Source organism: Solea senegalensis, linkage group LG4 (genome assembly GCF_019176455.1).
Source record: "Solea senegalensis isolate Sse05_10M linkage group LG4, IFAPA_SoseM_1, whole genome shotgun sequence".
NCBI lineage: Eukaryota > Metazoa > Chordata > Actinopteri > Pleuronectiformes > Soleidae > Solea > Solea senegalensis.
The window spans coordinates 695,538-715,000 of record NC_058024.1 but is presented as its reverse complement, the minus strand read 5'-3'; the positions used below and the strand labels follow the sequence as shown (position 1 = coordinate 715,000).

General features: G+C 41.5%; 1 protein-coding gene across 1 annotated transcript in view; it reads right to left on the bottom strand.

The window, feature by feature from the left end:
• The window catches only part of suclg2 (succinate-CoA ligase GDP-forming subunit beta), a 136,661-nt gene that overhangs the window by 88,423 nt on the left and 28,775 nt on the right, over positions 1-19,463 (bottom strand). The window contains exon 3 of the mRNA XM_044023473.1: positions 1-125. This exon is cut by the window's left edge and continues 17 nt beyond it. Within this exon, the coding sequence (XP_043879408.1) occupies positions 1-125 (125 nt within the window). The remainder of the gene's footprint in view (positions 126-19,463) is intronic.

Sequence of the window (19,463 nt, the reverse complement as noted above, 5' to 3'; positions counted from 1 at the left end):
TCCAGAGCCTCAGAAGCCGTGTCTGCCACATAGAAGCGCTGGACAGCGACGCCGCTCTCTTGCATCAGCTTCTTGCTCTGGTACTCCTGCAGATTCAGCCATCTCCTGGGACTCAACCAGGTGCACTGGAAAGAGGAGAAAACGAGTTGAAACACACACACACACACACACACACACACACACACACACACACACACACACACACACACACACACACAGGGCTTTGTGAAATACTCCTGACGAGAATTTCCCAACCACGCCTGAGAACTCTCCACTGAGCCGTTTTACATGTTTACTAAAAGCTGGCATGATGTCGACGGGTGACATCCTTCTTGTCCCGTGGTCTCATCCTTCAGAACACACAGAAGCAGCATATTAGGAGGCCTAACATTCAATACTTTCCAGAAAACAGCTGGAAAAAAGGAGTGGACGTTCACCCTCGTGTACACAACCAACACAAAACCACGGCATCATGGCCGTCGCCGTCTTCCTCGACCATCGCTTTCTTCTTCTAGACGACTAAAGGCTGCTTCACGCTACAGTTTTGCCATTTAGAGATAAGCGTCTTTGTGGGAATCAAACCCACAAACTTCCAGTTGACAGATGACTCGCGTCACCACTGAGCTACCGTCACCCTTGTGATTGGAGTCCTGGGTTTGCAACCAAGCCGTGACAAACCGATGATATCTGACTCTCGATATGAAAGAAAGGCAGAGGTTTGAATCCCTCCTGCGTGGTTTAGATTTGGTTACATTGATAATTGTGACAAGGAAAATACACTTCAAAGTTCTGAAGGGACCCTTGGCCCCTGGGGAATCTTCACATGATCAAATCTGGCCCTGACATAAAGCTTTATGCACATGCTCCACACGCTCCAGGTTTCACAGGGTGTTGAGCTAATGGGAGTGGCTAACGAGACGCATTCAAAGACCCTGGTAAATTGCATCACTTGTGCTAGATCGACAGCAGATTGAGCTTCGAGGAGCAGCTTCAAGATGCATTCAAGAAACCTTGTGAATTTCATTACTTCTGCAAACACATAAAGTTCACTAAGTAAATGTTTGCTGCAGTCGACACCTAAAAAGATCTGCTTTTACAAATACAATCATTGTTAAAACCTTGGTTTTGTATATTTCCCACTCATGCTCATCCCTGGTTTATTCTACAGGGTTTGGAATGAATTTTTTTGGTGGAGTTTGTGTGTATGAAGACATTTTCTTAGCACAATGAAGTGTTTACGGGGGGAAAAAAGAACGAAAAAGATGGTACTAGGGGCAAAAGCCCTGTTTCCATGTAGATAAGTCTGCTCCACCAGCAGACAAAGGTCCTGTCAGCTCCCGCTGTTGTTGCTATTAAAAAGAAATTGGCTTTTTATAATGTGACAGAGAGACACAGGCAGTGGTAAAGGTAGATTCTCTCTGCACTTGTACTCACACACACACACACACACACGACGTGCACATGTGTGTGTGTGAGTGCGAGCAATGTTTCTACAGAAAACCTCTTGAGGGAGTCGTTAAGAAGAGAAAGGCCATTAAAGTGATGTGAAAACAAGGATTGCGGGGTAAATTATGGTTCAGCATGTAAATGATGCTTGGGTGTGTATTTTCTTTTACCCAGTGAGGATTGTGCTAACATAATAACGTCAGGATTGCACTACATTATGTTGCTGACTAAGTGGACTTAAAGTGACCGGAGGTGTTAAGGAAATAAAAGACATTAGTGCTTCCAGGACAACAGGCAACATTACTAGGGACAAGCAGTAATGTCGGATATAATGACATCTTTGTGACACTGTTAATGTCTTTACTGGGATTTTATTTTTTCACTTCACCGTATATACACAACCATACTGATACTGCATCAATACAATACAATCAAATGTTCCATCACGGCAGCGGCGCACAAGTCTGCGCAGTCAATATTCATCAGCGGCTTCTAAAGAGAAGTAGCCAGCTGCTCCAGTTTGGCTCTATACTTGACAGAAAGGAAAATTCATCATCACTGTGTGGACCAGCGCACAACTAAAATATGGCAATAGGATCACACGGTGCACCACACCTTGAAATTGAATCCGGGTCTAAACTGACGGACTAAAAACACGGCAGTCGTAAGAGGATTTATCTGAGCTCCAACACGCAGGTGAGAGGGACGTGGTCATATGGTTTCACCAGAGTCATAATATGACGACACGTGACGTTCATGGTGGAGAGATAGACAAGAGCTTCCTGTGGTAAGTGAAACACAACTTTGTCCATACAATCTTTTTCTTATTTCAAGAAACAGCCTCACGCACACCTGACGACGCCACGGAGATACATGGAGCGGCGTTAAAGCTCGTCTCCACACACGAGAAGGCGACGGTGAAGATGGCGACAGCAAATGCCAGAGCAAGAGAGGTGGGCAGCTCCAGCAGCTCCATCTTCAACATCACTGTCCCTCCTCCAAACCATCTCAACCTTGACTCTCTTACTTTTTCTCCGCCTTATTTAGCTCAGCCTGAGTCGTCCCTCGTTTCTAATCCGGTCCACCCTGGTCACTCCCAAATAAAATCCCAGCACCTCCACCTCCACCTCCTGTCCTTTAGACAGTGTCACTGTCTCAGAGCCATACATCATAGCTGCTCTCACTGCCGTCCCTTTTTTTCCTCCCATTGTTTTCACTCTGGGACCATTTTCCAAAAATAGCCTTTTAGGGCACCCAAGACATGTATAAAAAAAAGATACTACACAAAACTTTTCCAGATTCACCTAAACGTGTTCTCTTAGATCTTAGTAAATGACACATTTGTGATGAAGCACTTTGGTACTGGAGATTAAGCGCTTCTCAAACTTCAGTAGGGAACGTTTTGAACGTTTTTTCTTAGTTATCAGTGAGAGCAAGAGTCCGTCACGCGGGGGCAATTAACAGAAACAGTGTTATAATGATGATTAACACAGTATATGTCAATACCTCAGACAGCCACATTTCAAAACCCTGAACTATGAGCCTTACTGTAACTTTTTGTTTTAACTGAACTTGTTTTATGTGTTTGATGTGTACTGTTTTCATTGCAACCAATAAAATGACACTAAAGCCTTCAAATTCAACTATCAACTTTACGTTCATGTTGGGTTTTTTGGACTAAAATGACAACATGACCAAATGTAACTGCAAAAATAAACCACAAGCTCAGATCTTTGGACAAAAGACGTCTATGAAGCTGCAGCTTCCAACATGCAGGGCGCGTTCCAAAGAGTCGGCAGCGACGGCACTGGGCGTATATATGTGTTGTTTACACGAGGCACTTTCCTCATAAACACCCCGAACAAAGCTCCAAAATGTGTCCGTTCCGTCGCACTTTTTGTGCAAAGCAATTCACGTTTGTGATATTCAGATTAGGGCTGGCTGGAGTAATAAAAACAATAACAGTATACAGTATGTTACCTTATAATATTCTCCCGCCACAGTAAAACACAAAGTTTGCCATAACACATTTCATGATATGAATATAATGATAGAAAAGCACCAAAGCACAGTCGTGCTTCTGAATGACACTGCTGCAGTGTTCATGCATTTCAGTAGAAATCACTTTTTCAATGTTCTAGCTGCTCTTTGTGAAATGTTTCCCCACAAATAACAAGGGCTGCAGTTAGTAAGTGATCACTGATTGAATCATCAACTATTTTAATGATGCCAGTACAAATGTGTTGGCCATACATTGATGCTTGTGGTGTCTTCATGTGAACGGTTAATGGACGTGTTTGTGACAGCGTGATCTTTCATCTGATATTTTCTTAAGTCAGATTTAGACCAAAAAAAAAAAAAAAAAGAAGAAGAGGACTGACAGATGGAGACATGCACCCTGGCAGCCAGCAACGCTGATCCTCCCGGGGGGGCGTTTGAATGGCAAGGGAAGTCAATGTTTACAGAGAGAGGAGGCCCTGCAGGAACCTGACAGCAGTCAAATGAGTCCACAACACACAGAAAACCCGCTCTGCAGCTTGTTAAGGCTGTTTGTGCAGGTTCCGCTAAAATGGACATGTGGGAATAGAATAGAATAACTGGTAGAAAAGGGGTTGAGCTCTGTTTTGGACACTGGGAATTCTGCTCCAAAGGTACACACTGATTGTGCAGAGATGTATTGATTATCGGAGAACTGTTGTATCGATATTATTGGTATCGTGTACTGTATCATATCGTGAGGTTCCCTGTGATTCCCACCCCCGATATAATATATATGCTTTGAGTGGGTTATTTCATATATTTACAATTTGTCAGCTTTTTAAAAGTGACATTTTCATGTTTCTTTGCTCCATAAAACAAATATATAATTGAAAGTGATTAATAAAACAAGACATTTGTGGACATCATCAGTTCAAGTCAGGCTTTTAGCGAGCAGGGCGTGCGGGCGTCCTGGGGACGGGGAAAAGAATAAGGAATTAGACGCCCTACTTTTAGGCAGGACGCCCTAAAGACATCTTATTCGCGGTAACTTTGCGGTGATCAAATTTGCTGATTCAAGCCCTGGGTGTTATTGATGTTATTGGTGGAATATCTGGCGTCTCTGTAACCTTTTTCGTGACCGAAGAGCTGAAGAAAATGGCGAAACGGAGATCAAAATTTATCTGGTTCCTTTGAATAATAGGAAGCCTTAACTTTTAAAAGGTCGATAAATGGATGTTGTTTAAACAGTGTGCTTAATTCCCACTACTGACATATTTACAGTTTATAAAATGAAGGCTTGTTATGTGCTGATATAAGACAGACAGTAATCTCCAGCTTCTTACAGAAGAATCATTTAAGAATCTGCAAACGAACGTGTTAACGAACAGAAGCTAAAAGCCTGTTTCGAGTCACATGAGAATCTTTCATCGTCGTCATCGGCGATGAAAGACAGGCCCTCAATTTGACACGTAGTCAAACCTGATGCGTTCTGAACACAACCAAAAGGCCAGCATGGCTCGGCAGGTTGTGTTTTCATAGAAAAGAATACATTTCTTTCCCGTATGGAAGTCTCCTGTCATGCTGTCATGAGAGCTGGAGTGCAGGGAGAATGTTAATAGAATGTTGTGTGGCACAGCGCTGGCTGGTGTTGGCATGGACTCTGGATCTGTGGCTTTGTTTTGAGTGGAAACACATTTTCAGCTCTGGTTGGTTTGAGAATTAAAAAGGTTTGACTTGGCTGATCTGTGTTACACCGACACACTCAAGCTAATTAACTACTAATAGCCATTAAGGGTGGATGGGGGGTTATTGTCTAATCCCTCCAACATATAACGCTTCAGAGATGCTGAGCAAATACACTCCCTTTTATCCCCCCCGCCATTCTGTTCCCATTCATTCCCCCTCATGAATGATGGAGTGACTGGGTGAAGACTCAAAAAAAGGAATGGAGTGGCCTTGTCGTGCACCAGTGAATCCAAATGCAGCCCGGGAAACGTGTGCAGTCTTCTCATTGTTTTTCCAACTGTCATCAAATAAGTTGGATTTTTCCTGATCAGTTCTGTCTTTGATTATTAATCGACAACTAAGTTAATTGTCAACTATGCTGACAATCAGTTAATCAGTTTGAGGGATTTTTTCTGCTCCCAGCTTCTTAAAAGTGAATCTTTTCTGGTTTATTTGCTCCATGCAACACATTTTGTGACATTTTATGGGCCAAAGAAGTTATTTGATAACCGGTTTAATTTTTAGTTTATACATTTATAATTCTGTATTTATTGAAAACACTGTATGTAATTGCCCTTCAGTGTAGATATAAAACATAGATGACTGAATTTCAAGTAAATATTTATATATAGGCCAAAAAGTTTGGTATCAAATATCAGCTGACCTGATTTCTAGCTATAGAATACCAGTCACCGTCGAAATACAATATCAGACAGAAATGGTTCTTCTGTGTGAAGATAAGAGGAGATGGAGTTTTACAAACATCCTAAAATAACAGCTGATGCTAATTGCAGAAGTCAAGTGAAGCTGGAAGTGTCCCTGCCGGCACTGACGGTTACCGTCGGCAAAACTCCGGGGAGTGAGACAAGAACCCGGGGCACTTTTTTTTTAACTTCGTACCAGACCCAGAGAAAGTCTGAATCAAAGATAAGATGGGCTTTTACTTGGCAGCAGCAATATTCAGTCACTTCACAAACTATACTATTGTATACCTGACTCTGTGCACACTTTACTACGGTTGTAGATTTTCTTTTAAATAGTTTCACTCAGTAACTCATTACATATACAAAATGTATTCATAAGTTTTCCCTGAAATGTAGGACTGAATGTTTTTTTGGAAAATATCTAATAGTAATTTATACACACAAACATTTTTCAATGTCAAGGTGTGGGCCAGTATTTATGTATTAATATTTTTTGGCTTCTCCCTCTCTAGGGGTCGCCACAGCTGATGATCTGCATATTTGATTTGGGACCTGTACTAGGACTACACTGGATGTGGTCCCCCAAGGAGCTGGGGTCAATTCAGAATGTCCACTTAACAATGAGCAATAGGCATGGAGTACCTTGCTCAGGGTGATCCTAGCCCTCGACTTGGCAGGGATTCAAACCAACAAGCAATTCCCTGTAACTTATAGAGCAATCAGAAATAGACGTTCTAGGTTATTGTGGTGTCTTGCAGTTTTAGCATCCATCAGAAGCCCCCATGGACAAATATTTTGAAACCATTTTTGGCTAAGGTTTGGTTCAGTGACTGGGTCATGAGTGCCTGACTACACCGTCTGTAAACAAGGAAAACAAACATTGAGAGAAGGCCACTCAGATTTCCAGTGGGCCTTTAGGTAAGAACCATGCAATCAAACATCTTGTTGTATTGTGATATTATTGGTATCGTGGACCACGTATTGCGACGTACCCTGCGATTCGACCCCTAATCACAGCCATACTAAAAATGACAAAACTCTGCATTTCAGGGGCAAGAATGAGAAGAAAAAAAAGAACAAAAATCAACTGAAACACAACGATCAAGGAATGCAGAGGCAGGATAACACTGAAATGTCTTTTTCCAGTGTTTCAAAAATACTTCCATACCCAGTTTCTCATAAATTATGCAACTCTTACAGACAGAATAATACTGATGATAATGATCATACGGATCAAATTGCCACCTTTGGACTGCTGAGTCTCCCTCCTGTAGCGAGCACTATCATGCAATCATGACCACGGTTATGATTTCAGTCACTCCAGTGTCTGCTTAAAGCTACCCAATAGTGAACCCATGACTCTGCTGCAGTCAGACTTGGGGGTTAAAAAAAAGCATTTGAGTGGTAGATGGCACTGAAGCAGCAAGGCAGGCAGGCAGCTGGCTCCCGGTCTCCTGAGACACTCTCTCTACAGTAATTATCATCATCAGTGCTCTAGAGACAACACTACACACTCCCTCTGCCTAACTCTACTTAATATACACACACACACACACACACACACAATATGACAAGAATAGATATGCACGGGCTGTGCTGTGCTCACCGTTGACAAGACAAAAACCTCAAAAACAAAAGTTTGTATGATCTGACATGAGAGTCCTGGACGGGATTAAGTATTCACACACAGCAAACTCCGCTACACACAAAAGCACTCAACATCTTTCCTCAGGAACGTATCCAAGTGCGGAGAAGTGGGACACAATGATGAACGGCGTCATCCTTCCATCCATATGTAGAGACAGAGGAGAAACAGACAGTGTGTTGAGTCCTGGCTTTCCTCAGCAAGTCAGGGCCTCATGAAAAATGCAGGCCAAGAATCAGTAAAGGAATCGGAATCAGATTCATTGGGCGGGTGTGACTTTTCCAATTTCTTTGTGCAAAAAGACAGAAAAAGGACAACAAAAACTAAACAAATAAGTTAAACATTGTTAAACAACAAACCCGATGTTATTTCAAATATGGGATGGAAAGTTCACGTTGTAATTATCTGCTCGTAATGTGTGTTTATCCCATCCTAATCGACTGAGTGTTCAAATTGTTAATATAACAATGAAAATGATGACATTTGTATTAGGAAACCATTTACTCAAATTATAAACTACGGGACATTAGAAATGAGTTTGAAAAAGTGGGAAAAAGTCACAGGCCTCTTCAGTATTTATGTGACACCACTCTAATAAAAGTAGTCTCCATTTTGTTTGCCGTCACTTTGAACGCACAGTTACACAAAAAGACTTTTAATACAAAAATCAAACTCAGCAGAGAAGAAAAGAAGCCAAAGTCATGTTGAGGAAGAACCGCGGCAGAGTTTTGCTTTCAGCAAGCTCGCAGCGTGAGTCTTGACATTCAGTGAGTGATCTCAAAATGTCACAGCAATAATCTGTAGTAAAGGTGAATACAGACTTTTCCCTCTGTTGGAAAAGAGCTTTTTTTGTTTTAAGAGTGCATTCAGTAAGATCTTAACCGTGTTTTTGATAATTATTTTGTAACTCTGGGAATACTTGCATAGCGAGGTTTGGATCAGTGCGAGTATCGAGATCATCAACATCAAACAGGCTTTTGTCTGAAGTTATTTCTGGTAAACCAGAAAATATCTGACGAATGAAAAAGCACGGATCACTGGAGTAGAGCTGTGCAAGGTGTTTATTTGTTGTTGACAGATGTCAGTTGGATTAAATTAAAATAAAATCTCTAAATTGTATCAAAGTACTGTAATTAGCTCAACAGTTTTGATGAGAATGCATGCATCCTGGTCAGGGAAGACAGATGGTTTGAAAAGCCTCGTTTACACCAGACGTTACAACGGTGAGGTTCCGAATGATACACCCAAATCTGGTTTGTGCTTTCACCACGGGCCGAGTGGGTTGGACAGTGATAGCGGCATTCGCTACATAAATACACTGCCAGGGCTGCCTCTCTCTCCTCTGTGCTCATCCTCTTGGACCTTTCTGCAGCGTTTGACACAGTTAACCACCAGATCCTGACTTCCTCCCTTCAAGAACTAGGTGTCTCAGGCTCTGCACTTACCCTACTCTCGTCCTATCTTCAAAACCGAACATACAGAGTAACCTGGAGAGGATCCGTGTCGGAACCCTGTCCTCTAGCTACTGGGGTCCCTCAGGGTTCTGTCTTGGGCCCTCTCCTCTTCTCTCTATACACCAACTCTCTTGGTTCGGTTATTCGCTCTCATGGTTTTTCCTATCACAGCTACGCCGATGACACCCAACTCATTCTCTCTTTTCCCAGCTCCGACACACAGGTAGCAGAACGGATCACCGCTTGTCTGACTGACATCTCTCAGTGGATGTCTGACCATCACCTGAAACTCAATCTTGACAAGACTGAATTTCTTTTTCTCCCAGGAAAGGGCTCTCCCACCACAGATCTAACCATCACCCTCGACAACTCTGTGGTAACTCCTTCTCACACCGCAAGGAACCTGGGTGTGACACTTGACGACCATCTCTCCCTCACTGCCAACATTGCTGCAACAGCTAGATCTTGCAGATACATGTTGCACAACATCCGAAGGATTCGGCCTCTTCTAACCCAGAAGGCGGCACAGGTTCTGGTCCAGGCTCTTGTCATCTCACGCTTGGATTACTGCAACTCCCTCCTGGCTGGTCTTCCTGCATGCGCCATACGACCTCTGCAACTCATCCAGAATGCAGCAGCTCGACTGGTCTTCAACTTACCAAAATTCTCCCACACTACACCCCTCCTCCGCTCCCTTCACTGGCTTCCTGTAGCTGCTCGCATCCGCTTCAAGACTCTAGTGCTTGCGTTCCATGCTACAAACGGATCCGGTCCAGCCTACATCCAGGACATGATCAAAACCTACACCCCAGCCCGCCCACTCCGCTCTGCATCGACAAACCGGCTCGCTGCCCCCTCACTGAGAGGATCGCAGAGGCACTCGCAGAACTCGAGACTGTTCACTGTCCTCGCTCCCAAATGGTGGAACGACCTCCCCATCGACATCCGGACAGCTGAAAGCCTCCACATCTTCCGACGCCGACTAAAAACACATTTCTTCCGACTCTACCTCGACTAAGACGAAAAAAAAAACAAAAAAAAAAAACTTGTACATCGCACTTATGACTAGCACTTAATTGTTTGTTCTACTTGAAGCTCTTACTTACTTCTAGCTCTTATATGTACCCAAATGTTTAAATGCACTTTTGTAAGTCGCTTTGGATAAAAGCGTCTGCTAAATGACATGTAATGTAATGTAATGTAAAAATAGCATGATCTCATCAACCCGGCATAGGAAGAAGAACACTACACAGTTATCAATGGGTAACAACGAAGGAAATCCAGCATTTAATCTTCTTTCCTCTTGAAATCTAGCTGTTTATCACAAGAACACAAGCTTCGTTCCATGGAAATTAGTCATTTCCATCATGGTACGGTTTGGTTTGGAATAGTCTGGATCAGTAAAGACCTGGGTCCATAAAGCACCCTTTATTTGGTTGGCGGGGTGTGGGCTGTGCCCGATACCCGCATCAGCCAAGATACAGCATGACGACGACAATGAAAGAGGACACTGAACGCTACACATCAGATAACCAACCCAATCGGCTGTCATGGGTGGATCCGGGGTAGATCCACCCTGACTGTACCATTTCACTCTGGTACCCAAAGTGAAGGGTGCCAAAAATGGAATGGGCTGGTTATTTTGGTACTATTCCTAATAAGAATGCAAAAACTATGTACTGTACTGCATCAAGCAGAACCATTCCATCAATCCACACAGCTTGTGACGAGTTTAATAACATCTAACAATATTCCGATTTTAATTTGAACACATAGTATATAGAGATTTATATCAGGGTGAATGGAGTGTGGAGTGGAAGCAAGCACTGACCAGCTGCTATCTCACAAACTGAGTCCTCAGGTGGGAGGCATTAATACAGGAGATATAAGGTATACCGCCATTCGACCAAAATAATCCAAGATATCATTTTTAGTCCCCATCGTTCACCCCAAAATAGCAACTCCCAAAGACATCTCCTGAAACAAAATTCACTTGACAAGCATAAGTTAAAAAAAGAACAAAAGGAGTAGTGGAAACTTTGAAATATGCTGAATAAACTATGTCACCATACGGCCACTCAGATTGGCACTGCCGTCCCACAGAGGACGGGCAGTGCTAAAGCAGCAGCTGCATCAGGGTTTCCGTGTCCTTGAATCATTTGTCCCGACATATGTGAGGCACCATCCAATACTCCAGGACTTTTTTGGGTCGTCCCATATGGTATGAAGCACAAGATCGCGCAACATCCGAACTCCTCCAAGGAGGCACCAAGTGTGCCATCTCATGTTTGGTTGAGAGCAAGACGAGCAATGTTAAACCACACTTGTTGTGAGGAGAGTCATTGCCGTGACAGGATGACTGATCTCGGCACTTTGCAAAGTCATTTTAAGACGCGTCACTCACGACTCCGTCGTTTGCCCTTCTGTTAAACTTAAGGAGTCAATATCCCGAGGCAAATTCAAAGTGGTCGTCTTGATCCCTGTGAGAGAGTGGAACAATGTCAAAAAGTCACGGTCTGACAGAGTTGTCCTGGCTCTGCTGGAAATTTATTACAGCCATAAGCCTTAATTTACAGGGGAAGGTTACAAAGCAGGCAATCACCTTTGATCGGGCCCATAAACAGAAGCCAGTCAATGCTGCGCTGCTCGTCAATCTGCCACTCAGAAATTCAAAGGGTTGAAAGCACAGGTCAGACAGATCATTTGTTTCTTGGGTGGACGTAAACCCAGTCAGGGATCAGGAAAGTTGTGATTCTGCTCTGGCAGTTCTCAAACTAATCGAAAATTATCTCTGAACTCGGGTTGTAGACATCAGTGATGCAGGTTTAAAGAATCCAGCTCAGTCGATCATTCAATAACAGAAAGATGTGGGGCTGAGTAGTAATTATGAATTATGAATACATGTAGTTTTTAGATCATTAGAGTGGATGACAAACAGTACCAAAGATTAATTAGATGACTTAGCAAGTGATTTGGAATATGAAAGGTTATTTTGTGATAAATATTTTTACATTTTTCATTAAATCCTCAAAGTAATACCGATGTTGGAGCTCAGTTTTGGAATAGGGGATTGGGCTTTGGTTAATTATTTTTTTTGATTTTCATCTGTCTGTACATTCACATTATTGGCAACTGAAAAGTTTCAACGCTAAACTCCGTTGACCCGGTAAAAACAATCACGATGCTGCCCCAGTTGGCAAATGACTGGAGAAAAGTCCCGTTTCATACACTGCACCGACTATAGCCAGCGACTTTCCTTAGCAGCAGATAACAGTAGTCTGCATCTTCATTGACAAAGGAAACTGGAAGAACTATCGTGCAGTTGGTGGCAAATATTCAGCATGTGTTTATCTTGTTTGGTAGCCACACAGACAGACAGACAGACTCATGATAGCACAGCGACTTCATGTAATAGTTTTATTCAGGCCCAAATGTCAGCATTCAATGAGAAACTTATAGAGTAAATGTTAATTTTAACTCCATGTCGAGGCTCTTCTTGTCTGGAGCTAACAAAGCAAGCTCTCTCATTGAAGGTTCAACATGCTGAATATGCCATAAAGCTGTTGGCAGAGCTCCTGTAGATACAGACAGTTGGACTGTTCTGTCCTGGGGTTTCATGTAGTTGAACCTGGAAAGTAGTTGAAAGTCTCTCTCTCTCTGGAGCCTACACTCTTATCACGAGTTGTTTCTGAGTCAAGCACTGTCACTCACTGTCCCTCTCCACAGCTCGGCCTGCTCCACTTCTCACCACTCATTCTTTTAAATAATCAGTTACAGACCACTTCATCTTCAGCTCACGGTAACGGTGTCACGAGGAATGTGCAGGCAGACAGCGTAGGTTGGGAAACACCCACAGAGGCGGTGAAGAAGGAGAAGAAGTACTGCTTTCAGTTCTAAGGACCAATACAGCACTAGGATGGGAATTACAGAGATCGTATCAGTACAACTACTAGATACTATCAGATGTACAATAACCGTACTGGCCAAATATATAATGTGTTGTTTTTAAGTCAGTATTGATGAGGTTGGTAAGTATCTTTTAGAATATGTATTATAAAGTTGCACCACATGCATGAGACAGTGTTTATAAGTATATGTTTGGGGTAGTGTTTTAACTTACAATTATTATATTTAACATTGTTGTTTTTCACTTCCCTAAAAAATTAAGTAGATCTCAGTTTACCATAAAAGTACAGTCAAGTAATTCCAAAGCCAATTTGTACAATCATCAAAAAAATATTTAGATTATACTGCATTTGCTTTACTCAGGATCATCAGAATCGAACACAGGAATTTTTTATATCGTCCAATCTCTACATGGAACTGTGTTCATGTCGATTCTAATTACACAAGGTCTGTTGAGTTTTCAGGCTGTTTTCTTTGTTTAAAAGATCATAATACCTGTGTTCTTTAAATAAAAACTAGCACGTAACACATTTCAGCAATTTGGTTTTAAATCCAAAACCCATTTAGAAAGAATACAATTTAAAATATTAAAGGCGATGATTAAGGAGGATCATGGTTTAAACTTAACCGTCAATGGATATAATCCACATATTTCAATGTCAGAGATTAGTAAACACCAATCATTTTAATCCTAGAATCATTTCTATTCACGACTGTATTTTTTAATTGTTCATCAAAGTGTGCTAGTTATAAACAGTTATTTGCATTAGAATATAGAGTGGTTGATTTTGATGGTATCTCATGTGTTAATGCAATCATCTTTTCATATCTGGCAAATTTTGATATCACTAGTCAAATCATAATTGTCAAAAAAAAGAAAATCACATTTACACATTTTCTCCAATTATTATGCCCCAATTTATGCAAAAGCAAACCATGCACTCCATATGTTTACGACACAGACCCGAGCAGTTTCCTGATTAGCCAATCAGTATGCTAATTCTTGCAAGCTAATTGTCATTTTATTTATCATCCGAGTTTATTTAATTAGCACTCTCGCCATCACATCAAGACTTTACAACGTCAAACGATCAGATGCATTTGCAGACTGTAAATTTGGGATTTGATGAGGTCATTACAATTTTAACAATCCACATTTTTTTCTCCCATGTGTGAGGGAAGAAAAAAGTCTGAATACAAAGCAACAGGCCCGGCAACGAGAGATGTGTTCAATGAAGAACAGCAGACATGTTGAAAGGGCTGCTGTGATTGATTACGGAGAAGACACATGCTAAGAAGATGCTGCTGCTGAACAAGTCCATCAATACCCAATCGGACACCTGAGCAGGAGCCATCACTCAACGTCCTTCAGGAGTCAATAAAAAGTAACAAATTCCCATTATTATCATTCAGTGGTGTTTTATTCCAGCCGTTTATGAATTATAAATACGGATATGGCTTTTAGATGCACTGTAAAGAGACGCATTAAAGAATTACAGAATGATAGCGAGTGTATATAACACATACCTTACGCACAAGACAAAACCTCCACTCACTCACAGGCCATAATCATTAAAAAGTGTTCAATGGCAAAACATAAAGCAGCCCGATTATTGGGAACATTTTGGCATGTGCATACAGGTCTGGTTTTAAAGTCTTTATAAAATTAGGGAGGGCTATTGCACTTTGCAGGACTGAGTCAAAACAAAAAAAAGCTCCAATCATGTGGACATTGCAAATTTGCACTGATTTTTCGTCTATGACACCATGACAAGAACAAGAGAAAGCTACAGCTCCATAATCAATGTTTAGGAACAGGGTGTCAAAATGAACGGGAACATCCTTTGACTCTAATATCTTGAGGACTAAATGTGCTCGTAGTGAATGTTCGTCTAGTAATCACAGGCTATTGCCTGTCTATCAAAATCTACTTGGTGTGTGTTGTGCACTGTCCTTTCTACCAGCACTTGTGACAGTGAAAGTCAAATAGTGCGTTAGATTTTTAGTCAGAACTTCTGAGGTAATTTCTGGGGTAATTGGGTTGTTCTGAACTCCAGCGACCGCACCAACAACAACGACATGGGATTCAATGATGGCTACCACCATACAAAACGCTGCTATCTGAGTGAACTCAGCGACTTTCGAGTTCTGATGACATGAAAACGCGTGGCGAGTGTTTCTCCACTCAACCCTACCTTTCTCAAGAATTTCTAAAGGAACTACGGTGGACTTCACGTACCAGAAAGAATGTCATTCCTCACTTGCACACTTCAAAACATGAGAGGCTGTTTGTCCATTTGACTTACATAAACACAGACTTATGGGTAGTATACACACCCTTTGCCAAAAAAAACTCCTATAAGTTACAAATTTGGCCTTTAGAACTTGCTGAAAAGTTTTCAGTTCTTTTTTCACTAACATTACATTACATGCAGATGCTTTTATCCAAAGCGACTTACAATGGAATTGAGTACAATCAGCCAGGGGTGGAGTCTAACTTGCGACCACAATGTCTTAACCAGTACCGGTCTTAACCACTGAGCCACTCCACCCCATGACATTTTAGTAGGGATGGGCATTGAAGGTCAGTCAGTCAGTCATCATCTAACCGCTTTATCCTCCACCAGAGGGTCGCGGGGGGTGCTGTGCCAATCTCAGCTACATCGGGCGATAGGCGGGGTACACCCTGGACAGTTCGCCAGTCCATCGCAGGGCCACACAGATAGAGACAAACAACCATTCACTCTCACACTCACTCCTACGGTCAATTTAGAGTGTCCAATTTACCTAATCCCCACATTGCATGTTTTTGGACTGTGGGAGGAAGCCAGAGAACCCGGAGAGAACCCACGCACACACGGGGAGAACATGCAAACTCCATGCAGAAAGGCCCTTGTTCCAACCGGGGCTCGAACCCGGGTCTTCTCGCTGCAAGGCGAGAGTGCTAACCACTACAACACCGTGTGGCCCAGCATTGAAGGTAAAATTATTTAAAAAATTTCTATCTAAATAAATATCTAGCATATATTGGATTTTTGGATAGCATGGAATTGTAAATTTTTATCTATTTGATATCTGATCTGGTGATGTTGGCTCATATGAGTCCAATACCAATAATGAGGCTCATCCCTAATTTTACAATAAGATTTTTTCTTAAAATAGATTTGGGGAGGAAAATAATACCAATACATCAATATATTGTTTTGTCTATATTCTTACCAATAAACAGTTTTTCTAATTTCAGTGAGGGGATGACTGGAGCTCCCAGAGGCACTGAATATCTCATGTTATGAAGCTGTATCCCCTCCACATGTCTGGTGAGGTTAAAATCCTCATTATTTTATCATGGCTAGACCACAACCTCTTCAAAATGACACTGCCTAATTAGTGATGACGCATGACTGCAGAGTTAATTAACCAGAATGCTCCTTAAGGGACATTATCAAATGTTTAAGAAATTAATACACTGCCAGTTCACCAATTCTATGTCATTGATTTGTTCCCATACAGGTTATGAACTCCCAACTTCCCAATCCATTTAGCTAACCGTCCAGAAAAAATAATTTAAAAGGGGGGGTTAGGGTTGGACTTTTTTAGTGTCCACTTCTAACGGCAGAGGCTGAGTCAACGAGAGCAATACTCACAACGCCTATCAAAGTCATTGCCATGCTGATTGTAGTTGAGTGCTTTCCTGCTAACGAGGTGGCAGTTTGCTACTTAGCAGCCACTCATAAATACAGGCGGTCGCGCGATTAGACAAGCACAGTGAGCTGTGATGGAGGTGACACACTGTAAGGAGTGGAGGAGGCAAAGAAGCAGTGTCGATGTGGATTTTCTGCATAAACAGGCCAGTGTGAATCACAGGCATATTTCCACTTAAATCCGTGCCATGTAGCAATAGCACGCCTCATGAAGCATTAATGGGCTAATTCAGGAAGCCATCTTGTCCGTTCTTCTTTATTCAATCATGTGCTTAACTGCTGATGGCAGAATATTTCCATCTCCACTTCTCACGTGGTATTTCAGCAATTAAAAAAATGTTCACTAAGAAAATCCAAGTTTAGAGAAAAAAGTCTGAAAAACTGAAAACTCATTTGTAAATCAGATATGTTTGTTGTCCCTGGATATGAATGTGAGTAAGGCCAATTAACTACTGCACAACATGCACACAGTATCTAAAATTAACCATAGATTCTATATCAATATATCACAAAAGATGTGTACTATACATATCACAAAGCCTGCTTGAAATGTGATGAATGGATATTGTTCCTGTGCTAGTTTTGTCAGGCCAAGAGCCATAAAAGGTTAATGAATATTTGGCAGCCTAGCACACTTTACACTGGAATGTAATTATGTTCACATTTACTTTATATTTATTCATTTATTTGGTCAGATTCCAATGTATTCAGTTCAAGTATTTAGGTAATAAAGATAAGTTAATGTTAAAAGCTGCATGAAATATTTAATGGGGAAATTAAGATGTTGAACTGCTTTTAATAGAAACTTGCTTTTTTTTCCCCCAGAGTCTGCAGCAACCAAAGGTAGAAAGACATTAACTAGGGATGAACCCATTTCCAGATATTCATGAGTTTGACCTAACGAAACTGATTCCAATTTCATTTTTTTCAAACCACTTTACAGCACACACAGAGATTTAGTTTTCTATCTTTTCTTTAATATAAAATTATAACATAGAAATACAACTAACTTTTCAGTCATGTAATGTCTGTTAAAAACAGGTTAACATATACATTCTTCAAGACTAACTTAAGGTGCACACATGTTATGGAATAACCATTCTTTTCAACTTAAAAAGCACTTTTGGAAAAGTAAACTTCTGTATGAAAACAGATGTAAGAGCCAGGTAATTTCATCTATACAACTAATACACAACTTTGGGGTGAAAATGATGTCACAGACCCAAGTCCACTAGCTTGCGTGCTACATGTCTTCTGTTTTTCGTGTATTTCTGTGGCAGTGTTTTGTGTATGAAGACGTTTAAAAAAAGTATCTAAGAAAAAAGATAAATAAGATAGTGTATACAATGAATCTCAGTTTCCGTGTGGATGAGGACTGAGTGTGTAACTTCTGTTGGCAAAACACTGCTCATGTCGCGACCCTGTTTCTGTTTGAGCTGCCAAACAATGGCGTTTTGAACCGTGGTGTTGTTTCTTTGTTCATCCGTAATGATACCAGAAGTCGTGTCAACCACAGGAAACTATTAACGTAAAGCTTGTACTATTTGCTCTCATTACTGCGACCATTCGCTATGTCTTTGCCTTTAAAAGGCGAAGGTCTTACTCCGGTCATTGCTGCGTGAAGTGAGAAATGACATCTGTCTGTCAGAGATCCGCGGATAGAAGAGTGGAGCTGAGACAGTGGAGCCGAGACAGAGGCGGGAGCAGCGGAGCATGGCTGCAGGATTTAGATCAGTGAGATTTGCATCATTGGCAGGTCTTCAGGCAGGGCAGGTCTAATCTCCTGCAGACAGGCTTAAGAAAGGAAAACCTGACTGTTGTGTCTCTACAGATAGGGATTTCAGTAATTAGCATAGTTAATAAGAGAGAGAGTGCGGAGTCATATTCAAAAGGTGTTGACTCTGAAGGGGAAGATAACACGGGAATAGGAGAAGGCAGCAGACTCAAGAATGCACAACTATGTTGAAGTTCATTTCCATGGACTAGACCATTTATGAACTTTGCCACAGGCATCTACCGGGAGCTACATCAAATCATTTGCTGTGTGTTTTCATGATGTCACCGTAGTTGTGCAATTGATGTTACAAGTAAAAGATTTCCAAAACCATTCAGAGAATTGTACCTCACAGTACGATATGCGATACACGGTCCACGATACCAATAATATCACAGTACAACCATTCTGTGAAAATCAATATATTGCAAGACAATCATACAGCGATACATCACGATATCTGTCCAACCGAAGAAAACAAGTGCAGAATTTCCCTATTTATTCACATCACAGAGAACAAAAGTCATAAAGTCTATGTATTGAACGTGGATGGAGCATCTCTTAGCGTAGCTTTCTCTTCCATTATCCAGCTGTAAACGCCCTCTTCTTCGGCCAGATAACCTTCACCCACATTTCCCCCCTTATTCATTTGAGCAGCGCCGCCGTGAGGAGACATGAAGTAGTGACGTCCAGTGGCAGAGACGGTTTACTTTAGAGCGGCATTGTTTGTTAATTGAAATCTCGATACTCGCCCTGGCATATTGATTATCAAACAAGGAAGGACAACGATATATATCACTTAATTGATATTTTGACCTACCACTTATGATTAATCTATTAGTTGATTATCAATCGATTACTAAATCAACTCGTGAGTGAAAACCCAGTATCGGACTGATACAGATACTGAGTATTGTAATGAATTACAGCTTCCAACAACCACTGAGATTGTTCCCTTGGACAGTTATCTGCCCTGCTCTCACATTTCCTTCAAAATCTTCATTGGACCAACAGCACAAGTCAAGCTGACAGGAGCGTAATCACTTATTGCATTCCCCCATTTCAGGGGCTGCCAATGTTTCCTAATGACTGCAGCCCTTCTAAATTATTGAAAAAGCCTAAGTACCT